The sequence below is a fragment of the Sebastes fasciatus genome, chromosome 1 (assembly GCF_043250625.1).
Source record: "Sebastes fasciatus isolate fSebFas1 chromosome 1, fSebFas1.pri, whole genome shotgun sequence".
Taxonomy (NCBI): domain Eukaryota; kingdom Metazoa; phylum Chordata; class Actinopteri; order Perciformes; family Sebastidae; genus Sebastes; species Sebastes fasciatus.
Window position 1 is genome coordinate 30,788,937 of NC_133795.1, and position 24,398 is coordinate 30,813,334.

Below are 24,398 nucleotides of genomic sequence, written 5' to 3' on the forward strand. Positions count from 1 at the left end.
ATAATCTACAGCACAAGACGCACAGCCGCCTATATGACTTTGGCGTCCAGAGCACTATGGCACATTATCTGGACATTGTGGTCTATTTCTTGGGTATAACCTTACATACATAACTTCCCTTTGATGATTTCACAATTCTCAATGAAATGCAAATACATTCATTTTAAATGTAAGCCTGCTGTAAGAGCTGAAAGGTACAATTGAGTAGTATCTCTCATATCTTGAAAGTGCAGTGCTACATCAATGGAGTACCCCTATACATCTCTAGGTAAAAAAATTCTGACATGACTACACAGCTAGCTTTGTCATGCAAAACAGCATTGCCATGGCGACCAGTCTGGTCCAGACCTGAAAAAAGAAAAATAGGGGATGCTCTGCTCAAAAACTGGCTATAGAAAACATCTCACTAGATGCAACAAGCAACACCTTCAGCTTTTTGAGCTCCACCTAGACTAAATAACAAATAATGAATAACTTTTTAAAAATCATATTTGCTCCATTTCCACCCACTGCAGTTTTAATGATGAGTGCAATAACACGTTGGTCACTTTTGTGTCAATTTTGTAAATACTTTAAATCTACTGTTACGGATATGTGTCATAACATGCTGATCACTCTGTGCAATAATTATATGATGCTGTGCAATAATTATATAATTATCTGACGGAAACTTTGTGCAATAATCTGGCAAAACTGTCATCTAAACAATATACATATTGTATTTTTTTATTTTATATTGTATTATCTTTTATATTTTTTTATATTTATATTGCACTATTTCTTTTTTTATTGTATTATCTTCTCATTAGCACCTATGGGATTGTCACAATCTAATTTCGTTGTACTACACTGTTAACAATTGCTGTTAATTTACAGCAGGATTTCAACAGTATTAACCTGTTATTGCTAAAAGCAGTGCTTTACTGTTAATACAAAAGAAAACCTGTTAAATTACGCTCATAGGCCGTTTTTTAACTGAACTATAATGCATTCTTAAAAAACAGCACTTTACTGCTGATCAGCTGTCTAAAGTATCATCAGTAACAGTTTCATGCAGTATTTTTTTTAATTCTGGGACCTGATCTGCACATGTGAGGCTTGTACATTGTACATGATTGTAAAATCAGTGAATTAGCTTTATTGTTCTTCACTCACATGTTGTTCTGGTTTGCATTCTGTGCTTGTAACCAGCTATAGACAGACATTTTGGGAAAAGTGTCAACAAGTCTGTTATAGCCTTTTTCCTATAACAAGTGCCTTTAATTGTATTTGGTGTGACTATTCCTATGTCTGTAAGTCTATTCATTTAGGCAAAAAATAATGTTTATTAAAATGTATGTAAAAAATACAACCTAAATAGTGCATTAAAACAAGTCAGTTAGATAATGTAAAAGAAAGGTGAAAAACAGCTTTATAATGTATCTTTAAACAGTAAATTAACTGTAAAATACTGTGAAATTAATAAAAAAACAAAACAGTTCAAACAGTATTTTTCATTAACAGTACAAAGCTGTAAATTTCAGCGACAGTATAACAATGTTAATTTTACAGTTACATAAAGGCAACCCTGCTGCCAGTTCTTTACTGTTATTTTACTGGGGAATTCTTAACAGTGTACACAATGACAATAAAGGGCTTGAATCTTGAAATGGTTAAAGGTCCCATATTATAAAAAAGTGAGATTTTCATGTTTTTTTATTATAAAGCAGGCTTGAGTCCTATATAAATACTGTGAAAGTATCGAAACACTCAATCCACAGGGAAATACACACAGCCCGTATTCAGAAACTCTGCATTTGAAACAAGCTGTCAGGATTTCTGCCCATTCGTGATGTCACGAATATACAATATTTAAACCCTTGACACAATTTTAAACCTAAACATTCTAAATGGGTCCAAGTTTATTCCTGTTGCAGTGTATGTGAATGTCATCAGCTGACAGGAAGTACACATGGACCCAAGCTGTTGCCTAGCAATGCAATTCTGTTGCAATTCCGTCAAAATGCGCTAAAACGGAGCGTTTCAGACAGGAGGGTAAATACAGGTATATTGATGCAGACAGTACGAGGAAAATAAAAGTTTTTTTGAACATTACAGCATGTAAACATGTTCTAGTAGAAACACAAAATACAAATATGAACCTGAAAATGAGCACGATATGGGACCTTTAAGAGTGAACTTTTGTAGAGTTGTGGTTGGGGGGGGGGAATAAGCAGCAGAGTGAGAGCTCCTCTCTTTCTCTTTGCTCAGCTCAGTGGTGCTGATGAGAGGAGAGAGGATGTGAGTGGCTCCGCCTCCAGTGACAGTGATGCAAGGCACGCTTGTGAGCCGCCTGCACACTGCCGACCGGACCAGTGTTGGAATATACTCCCCATTTACAACTCTCCATCTGCTCTCCATCTACTCAAACTGCACCCGAGTTCCGTTTGAGAACACTGGAAACAAGAAAACTCTCTCAAAACGGCTTCTTTCTTTACATTTTCTTCAAGAATTTAGGCTTTAGTCTTTTCTTAAAACTCGGTAGTTCTTCCAAAATGCATCGTCTGCTGATGTCGCTTTGCATGTGGGTTTAGCCAGTCTGCGTCCAGGTGGTTTACAGGAAAAGGTTGCACGGGGAATATATATTTTTTAATCTTTAATTTAGACAAAGAAATCTTTATCTTTTGGTCCACTATATTTCCCCTCTCCCTCCACACACAATGGCTGATGCTAACGCAGAATGCAATATCAAGGTGTTGTGTCGATTTCGTCCTCTGAACAAGTCCGAAATTATCCGAGGAGATAAGTTCATCCCAATATTTCAAGGAGAAGACACTGTCATCCTCGGGGTAAGTTATCTCTAACCACCTCCTTCCTTTTTGTCAGCCCATGCATGCATGCAGGCGGTGCACACTAACGCTATAGGGGTTCACACTTCTCATCATCAGATGCTGGCCAGACAAGACTGGAGGCTTAAAGGAGGCTCCTGACAGGGATCAAACTATAAGTCTGTAGCCCCTCTATCAATGTTCTGATCAGCATCATTCAGATGTGTGTTGCTGCCATTAAAGGAGCAACAAGGTGGGCTAAAGCCTGGCAGAAAAAACAGGCTGGATCAGATTGATGACTTGGCCTCTCATGTCCTCAGATGATTTGCCAAAATCACCCCTTTCTTGTTGAAATTAAGCCCAAGATCAATACATTTCCTTTGCCAGCATCGTGAGGAACTTCATCATTTTCTGAAAATGCATCTCGACCCCACCTCTGTGGTCCTATACACTGCCTCATTATTTTCTTCTTCTGTTGGTATTGATCTGCTGGATTTTGGTGTGTTTCCTGTCTCAGAGCAGAAGATCACGGTTGGTGTATCTTGCAGTCAGTCTTTAATGCTCTGCTGAAATCAGGTGTTGTAAATCTAATGAGAGTCATAATTAGTCTCTGTGGGTTGTTTCTGTCGAGTGAATAGATTTGAATAGCAGCTGGGTGATTACTGTCACTGCTTTGGATCAGCAAATGAAAATGAACCCATAAGTATAACACATTCATCAGTCTGATGGATACGCACCTGCGGCTGAGGTTAACAGTGGGAGATTAGGAGTGCTCTAAATGCAAATGTTCTCATTGTTTAGATGTAAAGCACATTAGGGCCAAGGCTAATATACACACACACACACACACACACACACACACACACACACACACACACACACACACACACACACACACACACACACACACACACACATGTCCATAATGCACACACATAGAAACAGAGAGAGAGAGGTCCACACACATCTGACCTGACTTCAAGTGATGATGAAGACAGCAGAAGACCCCTATCGGCTTACTCTGTCGTCACACACACACACACGCACACACGCACGCACACACACACACACACACACACACACACACACACACACACACACACACACATACCCACACACGCACACATACGTATTGAAATGATTGTTGAGGTAGATATCCCCGTGAGACTGTGTTGTATATCGTGGTTGTAGCAGCAGGATGTCTTCCTCACGCAGATTGAATGATTGAATGATTAAATGCTCATTATCACATTATTCTGACGCTATATTTGGGAATGGCAGGTTGTCATTACCATTAACGGCTTGAAATCATTCATTCCTGCATCAATCTTGTATTGTATGTTGTATATTGTATATGTATTTAAACTAGGGTTACACAATTAATCAACATTTTATTGAAATCGCAATTAGGGGTGTAAGAAAATAGCGAAAATAGTATCCTATATTATCCTATGACAGTTTTCCCAAAATTAGTTTAAAAAAAAATCGCAATATATCATCTTGCTTACAGTATCGCAATATATTTAATCGTAACCCCTGTAACATGATACGGGTCGTATCGCCAGATTCTTGTCACCACACAGCCCTAAACGCAATATGGCCTACTGCAATTTTCAAATCGCAGGATGAGGAGGAAATTACAATATTTGTTAAAGGCGAAATGTATGTGAAAATACCATTTTAAATGAAATATTGTCATGTTGCAGAAATGTCCTGGCTTACACATCATATTCTACTGACATTTTTGTTTGGTACAGATCCTGGAAAATAATCACACCACAATCATTTTAATGTTTTTCAATAAAAATGAGAATAACGATGTAAAAATGATCATACCCTCTAATATCGCAAATCATATCGCAATTGCAATATCAGTCAAAAAATCGCAATTCCATATTTTTTTCAAAATCAAGCAGCCCTAATTTAAACGTATTCTGGGTGTGTTTAAAGGCAGCAGAAGAATGAAAAATGCATCCAGTTGTTTTTTGTTGTAGATTATGAGGTAATTTAAAACTATCTCAGTTTTAAATTCTTGAAGACTATCTTGAATCACATCTTTGAATGATTTATTGGATGTCAGTGCTTCTTCTCCATTCAGACTGCAGTGTTGTTAGTCAGAGGAAATGCATACTTCATAGTCTGCAGATGATGACAGCTGGAGACAGTGTGTGCAGAAATTGAAATCATGTTACCCAATTAAGGGAACTGTGATCCTTCATTATGAGAAGAAAACATACACACTGCCTTCACTGCTGTTGTTCCCTACCAACACTTCTGTGTGGCAGCAGGAGCCTTCAAAAGGGATAATGTCTGGAAACAGAAGTGTGCAGTTCTCTACTTATACAGTATTTCCAGTCACCTCATGTACTAACCGCTCATCAATTTCCCTCTGCTCAAATGATCACAAAAACATGCACACAGTTTTCATCTTTCTGAATGTGATTGCTTTGGAGGCGTGCAGAATGCAAAGTTTTCTCAGGTGTGTAAACGTATTCATAGTGTGTATTTTCTTTCTGCATCTCTCTTGTAGCTCTGGGATACTCTTAGAGGAAGTTGTAACAAAAAAAAGAAAAAAAAAAAGATATGTCTCCTGAGAGTTGAAATGCTGCGGCCGTCAGATTGGATCAGGACTTAAAATATCAGGCCGGCAGGCAAGCAGGCACGCTGCAGGGACCCTGAAATGACAACTAAGCGCTCACATTGTGACGGTTGATAAAAACAATTCACATCATGGCAGCGCTGATGGCCCAACATTCGTCTGCTGGAGGACGGTTCCTTTCCAGAAGTTGTTAACTGACAGAGGTGATGATTTGAGCCGTTGAGTGATGGTTGGGCTGCACCTGGGTGGCAGGCAGGAGGAGACTTGGAGAGATTAAAGAGTGAGGAAGAGGGCACGTTGGCGTGCTCTGAATTGATGAAGGAATGTCTCCGGGGCCTGAAAACGCTGGGGAACATCAGGTGAAGTCTGACTGGTAAGATGTGCAGAGCTTTCATACCAGAGTCAAAAACCAAAGACCCCTGAAACAAGTTTGACAACTCGAACTCAGAAGGAATCCTGTATTCTAACAGGGATTACTGAAAGAAAGGCTTCATAACTTCAATAATGGCACATTGAATTTCTTTTATTTGCCATTCATTCAGTTGGTGACAAAGACATTTTCATCCGTTTATTTGTGACAGGCTACAATTAGGGGTGTAAGAAAATATCAAAAATATCGAATATCGTGATATTATGTTTTGTGATACTGTATCAAGTCTCAAACACGCAGTGTTGATTTTTAATTAATGACAGTTTACATTCACAGATTGACTAAGTCAATACTTTATTTCATTTGTAGAGAGAGATGAGATGCACCCTCTCAGTGTATGCACCCTCTCAAAGTAGTGCTGTGATTTTTGATGTTACAGAGACTGTGATGGAGGCAAATGCAAATCCCTCTGTTCATAGTGCATGAAAAAGTAAACTTTTTTAAACTCAGATTTTATGCATATGGTGGTGTGTCTTTATACTATGACAATTTTCCTAAAATTAGGTTAAATATATCGCCTTGCTTACAGTATCGCAATATATCGCAATATATTGAATCGTAACCCCTGTATCGTGATATCTATCGTATCACCAGATTCTTGCCAATTCGCAGCCCTACTACAATGCAGTGCCACAGTAGAAGAGAAGAATCACCAAGATAGCAAACAGTCCAAGAAATATTAGACACACAGCAATATCTATCTAAAGTTTTTAGTCTGGCGAACTGTTCAGGGTGTACCCCGCCTTTGATGGATGGATGGATGGATGGATAGCTACTGGCCATACCAGACGGAGTAGGGTTGTAGCAGCAAAGTCTGAGTGTATACAAATTCTGAATTCAACTTTCCATTTGTAAGAGAGAAAGAATGTGTTATTTCTCCTTGCAAAAATTACATAATCTTGGTTAAAAGCAAGAATCGATTTTTGCTGCTGAGTCCAATATGTTTTGGTCTCCACCAACTCCCGGGGGAAATATCTGGCTCTTTAGCTGCTAAATGCTCCACTGTGTTCGCCAGTTACTCACTACCTTTGTCTGTCTTCTGTTTTCTGCTTGGCTGGTAGCCTATAGTACAGTGAGTTTATCACTGAAAGCGACTGCCTTTTGTGTTTCTATAGAATCAAGGTTGAGGAGAGCGGTAAGACTGAATCAAAACAGTAAAGTTGCAGATCGTAAATATGTAGCTGAAAGATGATAAAACGCTCCATAGAACTGAGGGGAACTGGAGAGTGTGGTAGTTATAAATAGCAACCCCTGTCATATTACACAGTCTTTTGATGCATTGCTAATATATAAATCTGATTAGTGTAGCTTTAAACTCAAGCCAGTAAGCTACTCAGGCACACACTTGAGCACTAAGAACGCAACTCAGTTCGTCTAAACTCGACTCAGACTTGCATTTCAACCCTGAGCACTTGACTTGCACTTCAGGTTTAGTGATATCACTGCCATGATGTAGGTTACTATGCTGCCTTCACTTGACATCAGTAGTGAAGAATCAGTGGCGTTTCTCTAAAGTGCGGAGCAGTGGTGCAGCTACCTGACCCTGCCAGATGGTCTGTTACACAGAACCATCTGAGAAGCCGTCATTGGGAACTGTTTGGAAATGGGCAGGCACTTTCAAAAAAATGCTTGGCAGGTGATTGGATGAACCATCTGTCAATCAAACTCTTGCAGAAACCACTCAGGAGAAGAGCAAAAACATCTTTTCCATTGAGAAAAGTCTTCTGTACTGGTCTTTGCTCTTCTGTCAATGAAGAAATACTCTCCAGTTCTGTTGTAACTGATGCTATTGCAGCATCTACGCTAACCTCTTCAGGAGCCGTTTAGAACGAACTGTCGCCTCTGAGTCGCCGCGCCCCACACACCTAAGCCACGCCCGTAGCTGCCAGAAACTCCTCACAGGACGCTGATTGGTTCATGCTCTGGCTTTCCCAGTGGGTTACCTCCGGGTCTGAAAAGTGAAGCCAATGCTGAAGTGCCTTAAACTTGCATTCTTTCTAACAGCCAGCAGGGGGCGACTCCTCTGGTTGCAAAAAGAAGTCTAATTGTATAGAAGTCTATGAGAAAATGAGACTACTACTCACTTGATTTATTGTAAACATGACTTTATGGTCTCAGTCGCTAGTTTCAAGTCTTCTTCAATACAGCATGATGTTCATTTAGTAAATTATGATCCCATTTAGAGTAAATAGACCATAAAGCAGGGTATGCTTTAGGGCGTGGCTACCTTGTGATCGACAGGTGGCTACCACGGCCGGTCTGGGAGTTGTCCGTGTTTTCCTTATATAACTTTAACCCTTTTACAGTGTGTTTTCAGTTCCTTTAAAGTTAATCAGAACCTTTTTGGTCACCTAAAAATGTCTTATTCAGCATTCGATTGTACTTAGTTCCACCCTCTCATGTCACTTCTGGTTGCAAAAAAACAAGATGGCGACGGCCGAAAACAGCAGTCCACAAACCAATGGGTGACATCATGGTGACTATGTTCACTTACAGTCTATGGGCTTGCCGGACAAAAACGCATTACTTAAAGCCTGTCAAGATGGATTTTCTGTTGATATGTGATCCGGCGTGAGAATCCAGCTACTGTGCAAGGTAACAACAGTAGTGCAATAAATACAACACATACAAACACAGGAGGTCTGAGCAGATTCACTCATTCAGGCCTGAAACCAGTAATACAGTGAATGTTGGATCATTATAGAAGACATGCAGAACAGCTAAACCTTTGCTGCACATCAGTTAGACAGTCAGGTTCCTTAGCACCTTGAAGCACCTTCAGATGCTGCAACACCATTTTTCCTACGAGTCATTTTAGCGACAATACCAATATGTCACATCCCCTACCTGTGCGACACAACAATTAATGTGTTTATCATTAGTTTCTTGTGTTTTTTTCCATCTCACATGCCACCTGTGGAGCCCCGCGGCGCTCCGTGACTGCGCTGCAGTAATAACCTTACTCAGCCCGTGCTACCCCGAGGCTCGGCCTTTGTGTTTGCTCCACAGTGGAGGGACACAGCTGTCTCTAGTATTTCACTGTCTGGAATAATGCGGCGTCACAGGGGCCAGATTGTCCCTCCTAATCTTCTGGCAGGCGAAAAAGACAGCCACGATGAATCATGCTTTGGATTCGCTTCTATGAATAATAAATAATCATGGCCGCCTCCGTGGAAGCAAGATATGGGATTTTTCTCTCTCCTGCTCCGAAGCGGTGACATATAGATATCACATGCTATAGCTCCATATGAGCTGTACACAGGCGAGGCTTATTAAAGATCCATTTTGATGCATATATGCATCATAGCACTGGCAGTATGTGATGATAAGATGTGTTAGGATATATATATATTTCAGGCCTGTGTAATTTACTCCATGATTGTTTGTTGCCATATCTCCTTGAGCTGCGAGAGCTTTCAGAGCCTCACCAGCACTGAAGAGGCATCATTTCCTTTCCCTTTGTCCAAAATGAAATCATTTTATGGTTCATTTGGCTGCTGTTGTTGTAAACCCGTGTGAATATTTTTAGCTGCATGCTTGGGCTGAGTTTAACTCAAGGCGGTAATGTAGTATGACATAACTTGTTAACACAGATTATTATATCCCTCTCCTTTTCTAACTTTTTTAAATGAGCAAGAGGAAGTGCTTAGCAGTGGATTTGACTCTGCAGTGTCTCTTCATCTATAGGTCATGGTGTCTTTGGGAGTCCCTTTAATCATCCTTGCCAATAATAGAGGTACACCTTTAATGAACCTGCATCCTGGAGCAAAGCCAGACTGCTTTTGTTTTGGACCAAAATACCAAAACAACAAGACAAGCCTCCTACCGCTTCATGTTTGTTTCCAAAACGGTCAGACTTGACCTCGGGGCGTGAGCCTGTACGTGTGCTATTATGATGAGTTATAGCCTGTAGGCGATTTGTTCATTTCAAACAGGGGGTTGGACCCGGTTCGCTTTGTTTACCGGTGACTAGCGAAACGCCCCATGAATGACTCTTTTTGTCAGAGGAAAGGTCACAATTACGAATCCGTCTGCTCCTTCAGCACCACGGACAGCGATTTATCACACAGCACAGTCAGGCTGCTGATATTTCAGAGCCGTGGTCAGGGCCATAGGGCTTCATGATTTTGAAAAAATATTTAATTGCGATTAGTTTAACTGATATCCCAACTGTGATATGATTTGCGATATTAGAGGTTATGATTATTTTTACATCATTAAAATGATCGTGGTGTGAATTTTGCGGGGATCTGTAGTATAGGGCTGTCCCGTATACCATTTTTTGGGGTTTGAAGTTTCGGTGAGAAATATTTGAAGGTATTTGAAGCTTCGTGGAGCAGCAAGGCGCCGCAGGCTGACATGTTCTTCACTCAGTCTTCATCTCCCCATTTCAATGCCTGGGACAGCGCCGCTGCCGCACTTCTGTACACACACGCACCTCTATACACAACAAGCAGTGATATCCGTGTAATAATAACAAATCATAATTAATGTTGAATATGAAAAGTGTGGGATTATTCCTTATTTCATGGGATATTTGGGGATTTATACATTATTATTATTACATATGAAGCATTCGACTACTGATTTGGAGGTTGCTTACCATGGCAATGGTCGAAGCATTCGGGTCAGCCCTAATCTGTCTGTAGATGTGTAGGCCAGGACATCTCTGCAGCACCACAATATTTAATTAAAAATTATATTTTTAAGCACATTTTACCTTTAACAAATATTGCAATATCCTCCTCATCCTGCAATTTTAAAATTGCTGTAGGCCATATAGCGATTTCGATAAAAATTTAAAATAATTGTGCAGCCATAATAGCTTCTAATTTGCACAAACCTCAGTCAGATAAAGGACAAATGAGTCAGGCAGACTAGACTAACATATTCAACTACACAACCCCTCTGTCCCAGAGGGATGGAGAGGGGGATGGCAGGTTAACAAGGGGCATGTATTCTGATAATTTTACTAACCCTCATATCGCCTACTGGTTATTGCTATAGTTTAAAACACTCCTTTTTTTATAAAGCATCAAATCGTAACAGAAGTTATCTCGAGACGCTTTTCATATAGAGCAGGTCTAGACCGCACTCTATAATTTAGAGACCCAACAAGAGATCCCCCTTGAGCAACAGTGGCAAGAAATTACTCCCCTATCAAGCCCCTGACCTCTCCACTGACCTCCCTGTCTTTGTCATATGGACCTGTTTGATTTTTTCTTTGTTGTTGACCATGATAGATATCAAGGAGGGTGAACTTTACGGTGAAACGAGTCCCTCCACGCGTGTTAGCGAGTCCAATTGAAATGTGCACATTAAAGAGCTATTGGTTCTCTATTTTCTGCACACCATTTATAATTCTATGGATTACCTCTCCCTGGCTGCTGTTCCCTCGTGTGCTTACAAGTCTACTATAGAAACTCCCGGGTGTTAAAGGTTGCTGTATTAACTGCTGCAGGATACGCCTTGTTTACATTTTTAGGAAGAATAGAGGATTAGAACAGCCTTGCCACAGAGATATTCTGCACCCAAGCTCACCATTCTCATCCCGGCTTTGCTCCTTCCCACAAAAAAAGGCATTTATTTTCTCCTGAAAGCTTTTCCTGAGATTTATGAAAAGGAATTAGGATCATATGGCGCGCTTCTGTGGCAGAAAATAGGCATGTAATATCGTTAAAAATTAACCGATTATTCATGAGCGGCCACTGTGAAGATGTCTGTCTGATTTCTGATGGAGCTGCGTCTCTTTTCCCGTCGTGCTGACTCTCTTTTCTTCTCCTATCCCTTTCCTGATTAGGCGCCGAGAGGGGAAAACAGCTGCTGTTGAAACAAACTGGTGACAGTGCATGTCGGGTGCGGGAGTAAAGTCATCCACCTGCCTCGTACCTTTTGTTATTTATAGTTCCGTTGGAGCTGTTGGCTCCTCAAGGATATTTCTTTCCAATGGCTTTTAACTGTCTTCAAACCAAACAGAGTCACAAATGGAGGTCTAAAGGGCTCACCCTCACCCCCACCCTGCACTCTTTAGAGCTCTGATTCTATCACTGCAGTGCAAACCACCATATCCAATTAGGGAGTGTAATGGGATTGTTGTGTAGGGTCAGATACGCACTCATTTCTCCCGTTCGGATGCCGCCATCAGAACAGCTACCAGTTGGGATCAGACCTCATCTTCTCCCCCCTTCTTTGCCTCTCTCTCTCATCCTCAACGCACACTAAACTGTATTTTTCTCTGTCTAGCTGTGTTTCATGGTGTAATGATGTCTTGGCTCATTTTCCTCATGACTCAGCAGCAGTTTTGGGAAGATGTGAGGGGAGAGGCTCAGCCTCGTCTGTCATCTCATTAAGTTAGGCAGAAGCTTCTAGCGGGCTTTAATGGTGTCAGGGGGGAAGCTGCTGTCAGTCAGGAGTCAGGAGGATGTTAAAGGATCTTTTTGACTTTGGTGAGGTTATTTCACTCCAGTCAGACCAGAGATGTGAGACTAATTTAACTACTTTATAGCTACCTTGTACTATTTTGAACTGTAGAGTGCCTTATCTTTCTACCCAAAACCCATAATACCAACCAGGGCTGACAGCTCTCCCTCTCATCGTTTCCCCATTATTAACATTATACTGACTCCAAATTAGTCCGCAGCCACACTCAGCAGCATATTAGCTGCCAGTTCCTTCAGCTCATCTTTATTTTTACTCAGCGTGCGCACATGCCAGGGTTAGATAAGCTCGTGCCAGTTCGTCAACACTCTTCCCTGCCCATTTCCCTCCCTTTATGACAGAAGTGGGCTGTGACTACCAGGCTTTTAGCTCCGGGGAGTGTTAATGGAGCATCCTGTCCTCATTAGCCACGGCCCTGCCCAGGATGCCCGCATGGTCGTCCATGTCTGCCCTCGGCGTCTGCCATCGTAACCGACTGCACATGCTCGCACACGTGTGAGCGCATGCCAAAAACCCCCAAGCAGTCTGTGTTATATTAGCATGGTAGTAGGACAGGAAGGAAATCCCAAGGAGACGAGAGGAGCATCCCTGCCCTCTGAAGGCCCAGGACTTCTGTTTCCTTCAATTAATCACAGTTCAGCTCATCGATCTGACACTGGAGGACATTGACATCACTTCCTTTCTCGGGGGAGCCATGCTTTCCTTTACTGATTTTGATCTAGGTTAATCTAATTTAGGATTTTATTCAAACATTACATAACAGAGACTTGGAAAAATCTTGGCAAACATAAATTCCAGGCTCATTTGAATATTTCGCTCTGGATTGGTCCCAGCCCAGACTTTTAAAAAACACCTCTCCAGGCTACAGTAGCAGCTGTTTCTTTGTGGCTCCAGGACGGTACATCGATAATCACAGCATACTGATTTTTTCGCCCTTTTACTCCACCTCTTCTATCTCTTAGCGTTTCTAATTAATGCTATTTTATGCAATTTTTTTCCATTTCTTTCTGGAGGCCTTTCATTATCCAAATTACCACGCTGCACAGCTCTGTCATTAGCTGTGTCTGAATTACAAAGAGAATCCCGTTAACCGTGTTGTTGATTTTTACAGCTCATTGCTCACTACTAGTTCTTGGATTGCTTCAGTTTCCACTCAGCTATTCCCCTAGCTTCACTTGCTTTAATAATTGCCGCCAGCGTACACAAGTAGAACTGTGTGCTTATTGTTGCCACATTTCCACCACTTCTTCCATCCTACCCTAATTTATAATTCATTCCCTGCCACAAGTGGTCATTAACAGGGCTCATACTAATGGTACGACGCAGCTCGATGGCATAGTTGGTGGATTACTTCATGTTTCTTCCTCTGGCACTGGTGCTTTTCAGGATCAGTCACAGTGTCGAGGCTTTGGATTCAGATTTAATTGGAGCTGCGGACCAGGACCACACAAAACTCTCCGTTTCAATTTGGCACAGACCTAGAGATGTCTGCATTATAAGTTGCCTTCATTATCATTTCATTGGAGCATCACTTCTCTCATAAATTCAGTCAATACGGTTGGCTCACGGGTCTGTGTACTAATTGAATTACTGGTATAGAGGAATCGATGGCGGCTTTAAGAGCTCTCTTTCTTAACATGGCTTCACTTACAAGAAGAGAGGGGCATTAGTTCAAGGTTTTGTGGAAAATATTGTTATTCCCTCTCACAATTGGTACAGTAGGCCCCCTTTTTAACAAGAAAACATTCAGATAAAATTACACTTGTGATAAATTGACGCACCGTCTGTTCCCGCAGCGTTAGTAAGTGTTGATTGGATTATTTTACACATTCAGAGCGATATTAGCACTTAGGCAGTGCTTTTTTAAGGTTTGTTTGCCGCCTCAAAAAAAAGATTTCCTCTATATTAAATGCTAAATGTGTTTGGCTTTTTGCCTTGTCTTGCCGAAGCAGCGCTGACAGAGACAAAGCTGCTGTCAGGAGTAATCTTGTGCCTTGTGTGTGTGAATTCATTTTGACAGGATTTACTTATATGCAGGTTGAGCTGAATGCAGGTGGCTGCTGGCTGAGAAAAAGGTAATGACTTAGAGTCCACAAGACCTCAGATATTTTCCTTTGACATCAAATATTCCCTTTGTGAGCAGAGCTAATAGCTGGGCTCTCAGACCGTCTCAGGCTGTGATCGAAGCTCTTTGCTCGAGGCTGAGGTCACTTGTCCCAATTCATGTTAAAGAACTTGTTTCTTTCTCAAGGTTCATTTCTATTTTCTTTAGGAGGATTTCTATAAAAACTATAACGTAAATAACTGGAAGGCGTGTGAAGGCTGGAGGCCCAATCAAACGTGACATTGCAGGCGAGCGCAGTAAAAGTCAAAATGTCACTTTGATGATGAGGCGCCTTCGTCAACTCTGACAAGTGTTTTCCTCGCTCCCTGCCCTTTCCTTCACTCTCTCTCTCTCTCTCTTTCAATCTATTTTATTCTCTCAGTCTCTACTGTATCTGCGTTGCCACTTTATTTGAACTGGGTTCAATTTCCAGTGTGCTTTGCTGTTAGAAATTGTTCTGGGCTCTCCTATGTGTGTTTTAGCTCTTGCAATAGTAGAGCTGTATTATTATCAATTTTGGGATCCCAGTGGGGCATATCACCAGTATATAATCTATATAAATGTAGAATTGAATTTAATAGATTGGCCCCATTGTCACCGATACCCGTCCGGCATCGGTATCGGTGCATCCCTATTCAACAATATTAGTTGACAGTAGGAGTTCTCAAATGTTACATGTTTTTTAAATATAAGCTGGTGTACAAGCACTTTGTCAAATAAGACTGTCGAGAATTGTCAAAATTTTGTTGCCAAAATAATCTCACCTCAAAGTCCATTTAGTAGATATGCTTTCAGACTTATCACATGATCTTCATCAGCAGATGTCTCAGTTATCATGGAATTGTAAATGTTCAAATTGACATTTTTCTGTGCCACATTCTGCCTCTCTGTCCCCAAGACCTATTGACAGAGGATAGGACACAGGTCTTGAGCTATGGGCTATAGCACATTCAGACTGCGCATTACCCAATAATATGACGCGATGATGACACATGACATCTAATTTTCACCCTCCTTCTCTGTCCCTCCCTCAGGCCACATTCCCACTTCCTCAAACCCTTTCATTGCCATTCTCTACCTGTCTACCAGATACCCTCCGACTTTTTCTCCTGTTGCTTCTTAACAAAGGCTAGAAAGCAATGTTATCTGTTACTTGAAACCTGCCTGTTTTGAACCTCTATCTGATCTTTTGGACTGTGGATTTCCTGCCTGCCCCTTTTGGATTTGTTTGGACTATCTTCTCGGTTTTGACCCTTGCCTGCCTCATGATTCTGTGAGCTTTCTTACCTTCATTTGGTCAATGGTCAAATTCCTGAACTGTATCAGTCTGCCTAGCTGTCTGCATTTAGATCCTATCCCTGTTTCCCCGCTCTCACCAGCCATGACACTTTGAAATTTAAGAAAAAAAACATATTCGCCCCTGCCGAGAGTGAAATGAGAAGATTGATGCCACTCTCATGTCTGTCCTGAGGTAACAAAATCTATTTACCAGCACCTCTAAAGCTCTAATTGGCAAGTCTCAGCTCATCGATTAGCTGTCTGGCCACAACTTCACTGTTTTGGTTCACTCTCACTGCTTTCATAGTGTTGGTTTCAACTGCAGTAGACATGTGTGTGTTTTCAGCAAGCTGTACACTACCTGTTTAGCACCAAACGGCAGTCAGACACGACAGCGACTAAAACACGTTAGCGAGTAGCTGCTGAACATAGTGGGGTGGCTGTGGCTCCGCATGTTGAAGTGTTCTTGGGCAAGATACTGAACCCCTGTGCCATCAGTGTAAGAGTGTGTGTGAATGAGCATTTAGATTAGATCCTGATGAACAGGTTGGCACCTTGTATGGCAGCCTCTGCCATCAGTGTATGAATGTGTGTGTGAATGGGTAAATGTTGGCAAGTAGTGTAATTGCTTTTATTGGTTGGAAGACTAGAAAGGTGCTATACAAATGCAAGTCCATTTACCAAGTCCAAGTCTATTTAGCAGCTAAAGAGACAGTTATTTCCCTCAGGAGTTTTTGGAGAACAAAAACGGAGCTAAAAAAGAGTGAATATTGGACTAAAATTCATCATGTGGACAGAAACACAACTTGAAATGAATGATAATGTTGCTCCATAACTGCTGGATGTGTAAATTGGCAACTGTTTGGTAACAAGTTCGCCATATCAACTTAAAGGTGATGATATGTCAGTGTTGTGTTAATAATTTGTTTCCGTTGCCCCAAAGGTGGCCAAAAAAACAGTTATTGCAGATTTAAGGGACAGCCACTACATGGACCCTGAGGTGAGATTGTTTTATCAAATGCTGTTTCAAACGTCAAGAATCATATTTGAAACTCAAGTGTCAAAATTTGGATTTAACTCAGGAACTACTTGATCAAAGATTAGAACAAGATAATGAACATGCCAGCTTTCAGTACTTGACAGTTTCTGATACTCTGTGCTGCAGACATACTGTGTACCAAAGAAGCATTGAGACTTAATATTCAGCCCTAACAGACAGGTGGGTCGAGCTGCGGTGGCACTTCTGGAGTGGATGTGTCATTTTCCAGACGCACTCAGAATGGAATAAAAGGCTATTCACCAGCATGTTTATTGCCGTCCTCTCTCTGTCTGTGTCTATCTTGTCTGTAATTTTGTGGCCGTCATCTCAGTTCCTCTGTCGTGGTCTTGCACTCTCTACGATCAGTCACTCTGTCTTTCTCTGTCTCACTCTCCTCAACTGGAAGTTGATGTGGCTCCAAAACGCTCTGTTTCCTCACTCCACTAACGTCTGTAGGGAGGTTGATGTTGCTCCTATTTTCTGGTCTGAAACTCTGTGAACAAAGGCCAATCTTCCCTTCCCTCTGTTCTCCACTCCTCTGTCTCCTGTTTCCCTCACTCAAGATGATAAATTATGCAGAATATTTCACTTTGATGGGGGACTAATTGCTCTACTTCAATGTGTGGATCTTTAATAAACAACTTGATGCAGGGAACTAAGTGAGATTATTAGTAGAGTGTTAACAATGTAATGTTGGGTGGTAATCTTTGGTTCCCTAAACTGGTGATTAAGTAAAATGGCTAAAAAAATAGCTGTAATAACGGAAAGATAGCAAGACGACTCAATAAATACTGCTACCACTATCGCATCTCGGCATTCAGTTGGTACTGAGAGACGCTTTTCCCTTGAGGCACTGTGCCAGTTGACTATGCTTAGACTTGTCAGCAGAGTGAATTAGGAAATGCAGTTATGTTTGGTAATATTGTGTGACTGGAGCTTTTTACAGTTGTAAGGTTTTTTTCTCTTGTCGAGAGAATCGCTAATGATGCCGTTATCTGGGACTCGAAGCCTGATTAGCTTGACGGAGCCGACATTGGCAGCATGAGCTCCTCTCTCTTGTCAGTCCCACTGTGCTTGTATGTGCATTTATGTGTGTGAGGAGAGAGACGGGGAGTTGATGAGTTTTGTGGGTGGAGGGGGTGGAGGGTGGAGGGTGGGGGGGGATGATACAGAGACTGACAGAGACCGAGACACACGGTCTGATAAGGGAAAATGGGACCCCTCCTGCTTCTCCTCCTCTGCCCACAGTCGAGCTCACACACCAACACCGAACCACTGCAAAGGAGCCTGACTGTCAGCCCACCGATGTGTAGGAGGAGGAGGAACACATGCCTAATCTTCCTATCATCTCATCCAGCTCTGCCTTTTGAAATATTCAGATAGTTGTCTACTGGTTAGTGGGAGGGAGGCTCTGGTATGAAACTAGATTGAGAAGAAGAATGTGACAAGAGTTAAACCAACCTCTTCTAACATTATCAGCCATTTGAATGGGCGTTATCAGTGTTTATCAGGCTCATAAATATGGGTTAGACGGGGGCTGCTACACCTACTAGCAGGTTCAGAAGGCCGTTATCATCTATGCATATGGTTGATCACCGATATGAATACAATAAGACAATGCTGACCTCTAGTGGCCGCAGTAATTATGACTTGAGCAAAGGAGGAAGTCAGTTGATATAGTATAAAGTGACAAAAGTCTGCGTAAGGAGGAAGTTGGAGTGGGTCGATGGATGGGTCAAACAAACGCAGCACCTGGGAGACCGCTGTTCATGTCCTGTGTGAAACCTAAAGTCAATGTTGACTTATTGTACCGTACTTTTGTTACGTAACTTACGTATTTACATACTTATTTGAATCCAATCAACTATCTTTTCCAAAACCTAACCAAGTATTGTTTTTGCCTGAACCTAAAGTTGTTTTGTTTCAATTCACAATGTTAAGTTTCACTTTCACAACGTGGTAGGTGCAGTTTAACCCGTCTGGCTCTGAAGCATTAGTGATTTCTGATAAAGCCCACTGAATCGCCTGATAACATTCAAAATGGGTGATTAAACCTGTCTGAATGGGATCGATGTGCGTGCCTGTGTTGTTAAGTATTGTTCCCTCGTAGCAACTATTGGCAGTCACCAAATATTCACCATATGCACGGGGAGTTGTTTTGAGTGTTAGCCTTTTATTGTGGATATTGCTACTGCACCTTCAAGGCTGTCTTCTCTTCCAGAGAAATAAAAGCATTGGTCAATTGTTCGAATGCTTAAAATTAGCTATGTTAGCATTTTCCTCACAAGTGACCTTTTGTGGCTGTGTGAATAATACCTATTGTCTGTCAGAAGCAAAGGTGGATGTAGCATTCACATGAGGAGCGCAGCGAGATCCCCAGATCCCAGCAGGACGTCAGTTGAGTAGGCGGTCCTCAATGTGGCCCAGGACACATTCGCGTACACACTGCTAAAAGAATGTGGTCATATGTGTCCCAGATCACCTCTGAATGTGGTCTGGGCGATTGGATCTCAATGGGTCCTCAATGCATCTCGAGTGTGTTCACACCTGTACTTAAAGCTGTCCACTTGTGATCCGATCACTCAGGACGCATGTTAATACCAGGTCTGAACAAGGCCTGAGTGGAGTAATGGCGTCTGACTGCACTAAACAAACAGTTTTGTTGTTTAGCTCGTAAAGATTTATACGCACCTTCATGGCGTGTTATGTTTGCACACAGCCATAAGTAGCCTACAAGATTTAGATGTGTCTGTACTCTGTATGTACGTGTCTGTTAGAGGTGTATCCATGCCAAGCTCTCTGGTTAGAGAGGGGCCTCTTTGGTATCAGGGGTATTAAACCCTGTGGACCAGAAGACCTCCATCTAAATTGAAGAGCTGCTGCTGAAACCCTTCATCCCTCTCCTCTGTTTTCCTTCAGTGCCTCTTGTTAACTCATTTTCTTGCATTCAGTCGATTGCCTCTCTTGTTCTTGTATGTTCTCCACTTCCCCCCTCTGTCAGTCTTGATCTTGATTGTATATATAACTCTCTTCGTCTCTCTTTTTTATTGCTGTTTCTGATTATACGTCTTGATTTTTCTACACTCACTTATCTTCACTGATTATTCTCTCCATGTATTGGCTGCTCAGTCCTGTATTTCGGCGATTCTATGCCCACTACCAATGATTCTCACGGTTTCTGTTGATTATTGCAGTTTTTAATTTACTCCCTCTCTCTCTCTCTCTCTGTGTCTCTTGCTCTCGCTCTCTCTCTTGCTCTCTGCCTGCAGCCCACCGCCTCTTTGTCTCTTGGCAGACAGCAGCAGATTGCAGGCTGGACAGGGCATGTGGGTGTTTGACATTGCACACAAAGCCGAGGGCCGTGTACAATGTCTGCATGTACAAGCATAATTTGATATATTATTTGTACGTGTACACACACACACACACACACACACACACACACACACACACTTGGCTTCCCCTTCCAGCTTTAGACATCAGCATGCAAGCTCATAATTGAAAAGACATCCGTTACATTTTAGACACAAACAAACATATAAAGTGTTTCTATACCTGGCTGAAACGACAGGCCGATGGATGGACATGCAGATAGAGAGCTTAATACATTTATGCTATTATCATATTTATGCAGCACAGGAGCAGATTAGTGTTTTAACGGTGGAGCTAGCGGAACAAATGATTGGCAGGGGGCTGTTTTTCATCCAGCTTATATAACTGTCTCATTTTATTCACCCCAATGAAGACCACATCATGATTTCCCCCTCCTTCTCTGTTACTTGGTGTGGTTTGCATGCGCACACTTTGTAGCATTACAAATGGCTCATTTGGATCAGATTAAGCCCTAATCAGTTCTGATGGGAAGCTTGTTTATACTTGCAGCTGCTTGAAAACAACAGCTGAACAGTTCAACTTATTAAGAAATGGAAGAGAAATAATGCAATTGGAGATTGGATTCTGCCAAATTGTCTCCACCCTCTGTCACAAACAAATTATTTTATGCAAAGCTAGCACTGTAGTGTGGGAGGTCATTGTGGAAATGTTCCCACTCAAAGTCTTACACTGCAGTAACGCTGCCTGATTTTCAGCTACAGCTCTTGGGAGTGGCACAAATCGCATTTTCTTTTTTCTTTTCCTCAGTGGATTTTCTTTATAAAATGGGTTGAAGAGAAGCACTGAGTGGCAAGAGAAAAACATCTAGATTCTCCTCTCGCCTCATCAACTCTCACTTTATTGGTATCAAAATATTTACTTATGGAAATGTGGAAAATTATCACAAGGTTGAACAGTTTAAATACTTTTTTTTCTTGATGTAAGTTATGTTACTGTTTCACTGTATGAACTGATCGAGCAGTACCAGGCGGGCACATTAAACTATGGCAACACAAGAGCTTGTGACCTTTTCAATTAGATGAAAACGCACATACATTGAAATATTGACAAGCTGAACTACTAAACTGTTAAGTGGTTTGATAAGTCCAATAAAAAAATGTGCAGCCCTACTGTACATGCCAAACACAGCTGGTCAAAACATAGTTAAAACCAGAATCTAACTATTTGAAATTTGGTTTAATGATATGAAATTATTATGCCAGAGAAATGTGTCATTTTTTAAAATAACAATTTAAAGCAGCAGTGGGTAGAATTGGAGCAAATATGAATAAAAAAAGTTATTTTTATAAAACGGTCACTATATTGTGACAGTAGTGCATGAGACAGGTAATCTGAAAAAATTCATGTGCCTCTGTGTCCTCCGGTGCTCCTAATGGCATCTGCAAGATTTCACAGGCCGGAGGAAAACAACCAATCAGAGCCGAGCTGGAGCCTGCCGTCTCTGAGCAGCTGTCAATCACTCGCGACCTCCAATCAAACGGTCAAACTAGGCAGCGCTGATCAAATATGAATCAATATTCTGTTACTATAATGCCTATTTCTCGCCTCAAATGTCTTCAGAAACATCTTGTAGTGTACTGTTTAGCTGTAAAATGAGAAAATTTGCTTCGGTTGGTGCACGGTGCTTGGTATTTCCTCAAGTGTCCTCAACATGGCTGCCGGGTCACAAACCTTCTCATTGACCGTTTTATCGGAGTTCGCGAGTGATTGACAGCTGCCTCCGTTGAATGAACAGCCAATAGGAACATTCTCTCTCTGAAATGACCTGTGATTGGAAGTCTCCCATCACGGGTTAGATTTTTTAAAGCCTGAAAACAGAGCCATGAGGAGGTGCAGAAGTCTAGTTTTCTCTCAGAACACTTGAAATACAATATGCTGAAAGGTTATTATGGAGTTTTTGCCCAATGATGCCGAACATATTCTGCCTACTGCAGGTTTAAATGTATCACACATTCATGCACGTGCACAACTATGCACCATAGGCGTTTTCATCAGGACGGGGGACAATTATTTCAGCGTTTAATATATTGCTGCATGTAAAACGCTTATTGTAGCCAGTCCATGGATCAAAAGCACTGGTTGTGTTTCACCAGATGGTAGACAAAGGTCCCCCTCTGAGCTGCCTGTTTCAGATGGCTGACACCTGCGTTTGCCCTACTGAAGTAGGTCACAACGGTGCTATACTTCCCTCCTTTTAGCCACTGCTTATGTTTGGTCGTCTGAACATTATTATTTATTTATGGTTTATTTGGTAGGGACTGATATAAAATACGTGTATGGACTTGTATGAAACTAGGAGAGTAAAACAATGAGGTAAAAAACAGTATTCAGCAATATACACAAAGCACACTTTAAAAACATTACATTTAAAAGCTAGACATATGACAATATAATCTTTTATATCGGCATTTCCATCATGCGCGACTGACAATGTAGCTACTCTTGCAGTGTGTGCAGAATGCAGCATTTTCTTCTTTCTTCTTCTACTTGTTAAGTAATAAAAAAATCTGTTTTGATGCATCAACATCTTAGTGTTACACAGCTTGAATAAATAGCTTTAAGCAGCAAACTCTTTTTTGTTGTTACTACTCTGTGTAAAATGCTGACTTTATAAAAGAGTTTTCATTATTCATTATCGCTTCCCATAATTCATTATTGATCATATAAACAATCAAATCCTTACTGTGACACATTTTTACTCCCTACAATGGTGGAAGTCAGGCATAAATGCAATAAAACCTTCAAATTGAATGTGACTAGAAAACCCAACATAATATGTGCCTGCGAACTGAAAAAGGAACATGATGAATTGTGAGTCAAATTACAAAAGAATCCATCCTTTAAAGCCTGGAAAAGAACGTGTTATTCAACCCACTGATATATTTGTGTGCACTGGGATTTGGTGTCAAGCTTGTTGTTGAATGTGTCATTTAAAAGGCTGAGAAGCAGCGGGGCCATATGTAATACTTGGAGGTGCGGGGGGATTATTGGTGTATTTTATCCCAGACCGCTGGTGCAGACATAATCTCAGTGTAGAGCATCCTCCCGAGCTGTATGGCTTTTATGTAAAGGACAGAAAAATGTCATATGTATAAATGTATTTATAGTAGAACAGTAAAAATTGTAAGTGAGCGTATTAAGACCAATCAGAATAATGTGCAGGAACGTGTGTGGCAGCTTGATGGAGCAGCTCTCACTTTCTTTCTTTTTTCCATGTATAAATTGTTTTAATCCCTAAATTGTATTTTTTTTCTCCCTGTGGGATTGTTTTATCTAAGCAATAATAGCAATAATAATTTGTTTCCCCCCCAGTAGGAACATTATCTTCTCTTTCCTAGTAGAGCGGTATGAATAGAAGAAGACTCATGGAGCTTGTATGGATTTAATGACTTGCTTATGTAACGCGGCGCTCCCACTTCCTACCCGCTATACAGCCCTCTCGACAATAAGGTCAGAATATAAAGCCGTTGGTTAGGGGCCAATGTAAATCCTGTCCATTATACAGTACATCCACGTTACATAAGAGACCTTTATTGTCAGTCATAAGATGATGTATCCTTTGAGAAATCTGCAGCCTTCCTGCAGGCTTGAAAGACACTCAGCTCTAGCTGAGTCAAGATGGTTTCCTTGTCTGGTTGCGTTGGGTCCCCCGTACTTACTTCTTACTTAAAGTGAAATGATGCAAGTTGATGCAATGCACATTCCGACAATTAAACAAATAAATCGGGGTGTCCGTCTGGTTGGTTACGTGGTTTAAGATGTGACTGTCCTGTTTCGGGAACCTTTGTTTCGCGTCATTAACTGATCATTCTTCATGTTTTCTTCCTGTCTTTCTCTCTTACTGTCATACTATCAAATAAAGACAAAAAATGCCATTAAAAAAGAAAGTAAAGAGTTAAATACAGGTCACTCACTTGCATGGAAATGTTTAGAAAACTTTGTATAGAAACAAGGGCTGTCAATCGCTTCAAATATTTAATCGCATGATCCATGGTCCATGATTAATCGCGATTAATTGCACATTTTGTATGTGTTCAAAATGTACATTAAAGGGATATTTGTCAAGTATTCGATAATCTTATCAACTTGGGAGTGGACAAATATGCTTGCTTTATGAAAATGTATATATTTATTATTGGAAATCAATTAACAACACAAAAAAATTACAATTATTGTCAAGAAACCCTCACAGGTACTGCATTTAGCATAAAAAATATGATCTGCACATGGCAAACTCAAGCCCAACAGGGACAACAGCTGTCAGCTGTGTCAGTGTGCTGACTTGACTATGACTTGCATGTGATTATCAT

At 41.1% G+C, this 24,398-nt stretch overlaps 1 protein-coding gene across 1 annotated transcript in view; it reads left to right on the forward strand.

Moving 5' to 3' along the window:
* Positions 1 to 2,295: 2,295 nt before the first annotated feature.
* kif5ab (kinesin family member 5A, b) overlaps positions 2,296 to 24,398 on the forward strand; it is an 82,531-nt gene continuing 60,428 nt past the window's right edge. The window contains exon 1 of the mRNA XM_074642754.1: positions 2,296 to 2,828. Within this exon, the coding sequence (XP_074498855.1) occupies positions 2,700 to 2,828 (129 nt within the window). The 5' untranslated portion in view covers positions 2,296 to 2,699. The remainder of the gene's footprint in view (positions 2,829 to 24,398) is intronic.